General features: G+C 33.5%; 1 protein-coding gene across 2 annotated transcripts; it reads right to left on the bottom strand.

Annotated features, from left to right (window-relative positions):
- Nucleotides 1-55: 55 nt before the first annotated feature.
- On the bottom strand, nucleotides 56-5,736 carry LOC110104051 (derlin-2.2). Of its 2 annotated transcripts, none has more exons than XM_028697154.1 (6): nucleotides 5,455-5,736; nucleotides 5,019-5,118; nucleotides 2,271-2,485; nucleotides 1,959-2,042; nucleotides 856-909; nucleotides 56-540 (listed from the first exon to the last, which is right to left on the bottom strand). In XM_028697154.1, exons 1-6 carry the CDS (start codon nucleotides 5,551-5,553, stop codon nucleotides 499-501), a joined length of 594 nt encoding a protein of 197 aa, XP_028552987.1. In that variant the 5' UTR covers nucleotides 5,554-5,736; the 3' UTR covers nucleotides 56-498. The 2 variants fall into 2 exon arrangements, with proteins under 2 accessions (XP_028552987.1, XP_028552986.1); XM_028697153.1 differs by having other exon boundaries at nucleotides 107-553; nucleotides 5,455-5,735.
- Nucleotides 5,737-6,110: the final 374 nt, after the last annotated feature.

Here is a 6,110-nt window from a genome sequence, read left to right as displayed (position 1 = left end):
TCGCTCAGAGAGAAAATAATGCATCCGTGAAAAATTGGGTATGGCCAATTAAAGATGTATATGAAAAATATTTCAGTAAACCATAAAAGTACTGTCAATGCAGGTCTTCCAAATTTGGCTGGCAACTTGATTAGCGCTCAACATGAACATATATATATACAGACGTGCAAATTGAAGAACTACAAAATATTATCTTTTATACAAAAATATCAGATGAGTCAAAAGCTTTTACAAGAGTAAGTATATGAATCATGTATTCAACCAACTGTCAAGATACTATTACTATTTTAAGAAGCTCATCGGAGTAATATGCACTTGCCTCTAAATGCAAGTAGTCTTCATTGGCTGAAGTGTTTTGGAGCAGTGGTGATCAGCGTTGTTGCGGGTCCTGAACTGGAGGAGCAGCAAACCTTGCATTTGCTGGCTGGGCTACAATCACATTATCATCAGCAAACAGCGATTTGATGAAAGCAGGAGTCTTTAGGGGTCGTCGGCCGGTCATCCGGGGGTACACATCTTCCAGATAATAATAAGCATGACCTGCCACCATGCCCTAAACCCACAATAAAGAAGAGCAGCAAGGCATGAAAAGTAAAGCTTTAAGATTTTCATTAAGATTTTCTGTCAAGAAAAGGAAAAATTATTATGTGCGGGTCCGGATTCATCCGGAGACTAATAAAAATACACCACATCGCCCCGAAAATGTATCGCGCTCGATACCGAGTGCTCGGTACAGAGCGCAGAACCGGACGGTTCTCCCCCCGTCCGGTGTCCGCATAGAATAATCTCTCCAAGAAAAAAAAGCAGAATATTTCTAAATCTCTCTTGACAAAACCTAAAAGTCAATTAACATACCAGAAGATCAACCCATGTGCTGGTACCCACAAGAATGGAGAAACCAAGGAGGACCTGTAACATAAAAGAAAAAAAAAAAAAACAATTAGTTCACTCCATAGTTTTTTATGACAATAAAAACAGGCACACCTAACCAAATGTTTGCAACTGCACAATATTGAAAACTCAAGTCAACGGAAATCTAATTTCTAGCCACCACGAGTGGATGCTAAAACTTCAAAAAAGACCCATCGTTCGTTCCGCTTTTCCTTCCTCTCATGCTCGCCTCACTACTGCCATAGACTCTGGAAAAACTTATTTTTTTATGCGAAAGAAACAACAAAAAAGCAAATGTAATAAACACCCAAATCATAAAAAAATGAGATCAAGCATCACATAAATATGAAAATTTACGTGATTTATCTTATATATATATATATTGGGTTATAATAAAAAGAAAAAATGAAATAATGTATTAGAAAACTTGTTAAAAAAATAAAAGATGTTTGAATAAAAACAGAAAAAAATCGAGGAATATTTTGTATTTTTGGAAAATTTAAATATTTTCAAATTTGAAGTATATCATCTATATTTTATTATTTAAGTTTTTCATCCTCATACAATTCCTCACATGAATTTCATGAAATAACGAAAAAATAAACAACATAGTACCTTGTGAGAAATATCATTTTCAGTCACCAGCATGTTGGCATTATATGCAACTATGGAGATAAAATAACGGAAGTTCCAGAACCCACTCCTTAGACTAATGATATTGAAATATTAAAACAAAGCAAAACCATGCACATCAAAACGAAATTAAAACACAGATGTCTCAACACGAGATGCATACTTCAACAAAATGCAAAATTTTCTTGGAATAAAATAGCAGCAGCGTACATCACTACCAATTTTCAGAAAAAATGAATATCTCATAGGGCCATGAGGCACATGTTGGAAACCCTACGTAGAATACTTAAACGATAGAGTAGATTAAAATTTCGTTTGGGACAGCTTTCTCACTGCTTCTCAAAGCAGCTTTTTGAGCTGCTTTAAGAAGTAAAAAAAAAAAGCAGTCACAACCAAAAGCCTAAATTGCAGGGAATATTAACAATGGAACTCACCCAAGGTAGGTAAGCAGCGGTAAAGGTGAAAAGGCCAAGGAAGCTCATGTGGATATAGGGATTGTGCTTGCTCCAGACATAAACCTAAAACATAAACCAGATTAGTAGCCAGAATTATGCATGCCAAGTTAAAAATATTAAGGATTATGGATAAATTATCGAACAATAGAAGCTTATATGAAGAAGATCAAACCTTGGCCACAAATTTTTGCATGGATTTCCATAGTATTATAACCGGTTGAAAATATTATTCACAAGGAGTTTGCATCAAATCCATAATAAATTTATGAACAGAATGCTTGGAGTACCTACCATCATGAAGGTCAATGAGTTGCTTAGAAATAGAATCTTTGCAAAACTTGCAGAAACATATGGAATCATGCCACCAACGAGAACAATCCCAGTCAAAACCGAGGCACCAAATAGAAGCATATAAAAGAAATCTGCAGTTCGTCCCCTGAATGAGTTCTCCTCAAGTAGTTTGCAATATCGAGCAAGGAAGAACATGTGGAAGAGAAAGTCCAAATCTGTTCAAAGCATACAGCATGATCATACATATGGTAAAATGGAAACATACATGAAAGAGAAAAAAAAAAATTGCATGTGACATTAATAAAAGGCATGGATGGCAAAACCATGTGTCCATTATAATCAAAATTTAAAATAACAAAAATAGAGAAACCACGCCACATGCAAAGTGTAAGAATATACGAACATCACACTAAGTGCAAAAAGTGTAAAGACAACATACCAGAAGCCTCTATCACTATAAATTGCTATTCATCATCTTAATCATTAACTTTTTCTACTATTTGGGTCAACTTATGAATCTTCATCCACGTTTTGCCTCCGCAAAATATCGCACAAGTTAAACAAGTCAATTCAAAAAATTGTCCAGTTTTATCCAAGCTACGTCTTTTTCTTTATAATCCATTTAAATTAATTATATATCTATCTATCTTATAAGCATATCTTTTACCCTTAGTTACACATGCCCAAACCATCAATATCTATTCTTATCATCCCTCTAATAAAATTATTTTTCAATCCATCCTTTTTAGATTTTCAGAAATTTCATCAGAACAATTTTATTCCTACCCTAAACTTGCCTATATGCTACTAATCATGCATGTAAAAAACAGGGGTAAAAACACGCACTTTTAACTTTTAAGAGCATTGCTAGGGAAATTTTAATTGTTTTGAAGAAGCACATCCATGAATTTTACTAAAAATTATAAGGAAACGAAGTTCTTTATTAAATCCTTCACTGACAATACTCTTAAATAAGATAAAGCAAGCAAAGAAGAAGTGTGCACTCAGGTTCTACACTTAGCAAAATTGAAAGGTAAATCATAACATATGAAAACAAAATGTAAAATGAGGAATTTGAACAGAAAACTTCATGGCATACCTAAATGCTAAAGAAATAATCAATCAATATACTGATATTCAAACATGACCAATAGGATTCCGAATCAACTCCTTTAAGAGTACATTGCAATGGTATTTCAATTGTTTAGAAGAAGCATCAGTAGAACTTTTACTAAAAACTACACTGATAAAGTTTCAGATATTTTTCATTAAAAAGTACGCTTTAAACAAGATAAGAAAAGGTTTAATCCAAAACTTATATGTCATGCCTTAAGGCTACAAAAATAATCATTTGCAATATACTGATATCAATACATGAAGGAAATAATTCTGAAACATGCACCTTAGAGAGCACACGCAATGGGAATATGCTTTGAAAAAAAAAAACATCAATAGTACTTTTACCACAAACTACAGCGAAAGAAAGTTCTTCAAAGAAAAACTTCATTAAGAACTAATCACTAGACATGGTAAATCTGACAATTAGTCTGCGCAATCATTGCTTTTACAAATAAATTTCAGTTAAGCAAATATATCATACTTACAAGTTGCCACTGACTTAGGATAACCAGGTGAAATGTAATTTTTCCCACATGGAGCCTTAATCATGAGAATTAGATTGTATTTACAGTTTCACACATTTACACAAAACAAAGCAAGAAAACTAACGAAATTCCTAGAGCATGCCATCTTAATCAATTAGATATAAGATTCTCCAATAATAAACTTTTCTAGTAGGCTGAATGACCAAGAAGAGCACATAAACACTATTAATTCCAAATCTTGCACTTTGTTTTCACGAGCTTTTCAATTATGAAACCAAGTATCATATCCAACATTAGCAAATAATTGACTATAATAGAATCAATATGTATGAATATACATATTGGATCCACTACTACTACCCAAATATAGGTACCCTAAAAAAAGAATTTTGAACAATAAGTTCATACTATCAAAAGTAAAGCATCAAATATATGACATGACAATCCTGAAACATCAATAAATCAATGAAGCGCATAGATTTCAGCACATTCAAAATCCTTCAACAACATTAAGTATTCAATAAAATGTATCACATGACAATAGAACTCTTAAGGCCTTATTGGTTTGGAAGAATTGAAAAAGTGGAAATGAAAAGTAAATAGAAATTAAAAACGGAAAAGGAATCGAACTGAAATTGTTCCATGCACTTGTTTGGCAGATGATTATTTGGGTCGAAAAGTAATTTTCCATTTCTTTATGGTTTGAAGGAATAATCAATGAATTGAAGAGTGTAGACAGCTATAATGCAATGCATACTTCAGTTCTACTTCAAATTTTCACTGGGTTACAAAAAAGAATCATAAATAGAAATCTGCATATATTCTAACTTCCCTGGTAAAGTCAATAGCATATAACGCCCAAACCAAACATTCAAGATGTTATTATGACGCAAACCTCATATCCTTTACTTAATTCCTCCAAAGCCAAACAAAATCTAAAATATCATAAATAAACAAAAGTCACAAGAAAAAGAACGCTGCACAATGAAGTAGTGCTGTATTCAAAATGCAGAAACTTTTGAATCATTAAACAAAATTGTCACCAACTGTATCACACGGAAGCAAAAATGACGTATTTAATTATTATAACTTCTGGACTTCACAAATATCAATACGCACTATTTTTCCAATTTAGACGTCTTACCCATTTTCCTGAAGTAGAAGAAGTTTGTAATAAGCCTCCAGATCTCATAGTCCTTAACCACGAGCTTAGGATTCAGATACAAATGATAAGGAGATATGATCTGCCAAAGACAATCCAAATACAATCAGCAAGAGCCAAAACTTCAATCTAGCAAACCATCCTCCAAATAACTTAAAATATGAATAATATAAGAAAGTAATCACAAACTTATATAGGCCAGAGACTTCAATTTGCAATAATAAATAAATAAATAAGTCAATCAATCAAACGGCTCAACAAAATAAAAAAATTATTCAACATCCTAGAAACTGCAACGGAAAAACCGGGGCATCGGAATGACAAATCTCAGACAACTGGACTAGATGAATCCAGATCTGATGACGCATGTAAAAAGATCAGTACCCTAACAACATCAGAAGGATTACAAAATACGCACATCAAGGGAGCAGCCGACGGTTGTGACAACGGCGGCCGTAAGATAAGACCGCGTGATGATCGGCATCTGCTTGTACCATTCCTCCACAGCCTGCGCCATTCCCTCACTTACTTCTTAGAAGCTATGGATCCGCTTATACCAACTGAAACCCTAACCCTAACCCTAGCCTCAAGAGGTGGCAAGAAGTTTCGCGTGTGGGAGGACGGTCAGCTGCGGCCGAATCAAATTTCTGTACGAGAAGGAGAGAACTGCAATATATATAAAAAAAAAAACTGAACCGATTTGGAATCTTTCCGGCAACCCGCTTTATATACTATCCATCCTCACAAGCTTAGCAAGCTAACACCACGTCAGTTCTAGCGGTTCCAACAAATTAAAATCTGCCGCGTGTACAGCATATCGAGCAATATTAATTGGCTATTTAAAATAAGTTTTCTCCGTTGAAGGAAGATTGTGTCTCTTAAGAATTAAATTACTCAAACATTTATTAATTACCATTCTTAAAAATTAATTAAATTTAACTTTCATGTTTATATAAATGTTCCTTTTTTTAATTTTATTTTTCATAAGAAATATATGTTTATATAAATGCTATCTTATATATATGACAAATATTGTTAGAGAATTTCTCTCATAAACACATTTGATCTTACTTA

The sequence above is a fragment of the Dendrobium catenatum genome, unplaced genomic scaffold, assembly GCF_001605985.2.
Source record: "Dendrobium catenatum unplaced genomic scaffold, ASM160598v2 fragScaff_scaffold_883, whole genome shotgun sequence".
Classification (NCBI taxonomy): domain Eukaryota; kingdom Viridiplantae; phylum Streptophyta; class Magnoliopsida; order Asparagales; family Orchidaceae; genus Dendrobium; species Dendrobium catenatum.
Note: the sequence above shows the minus strand (reverse complement) of the source record. Positions and strands in the feature narration are given on the sequence as shown.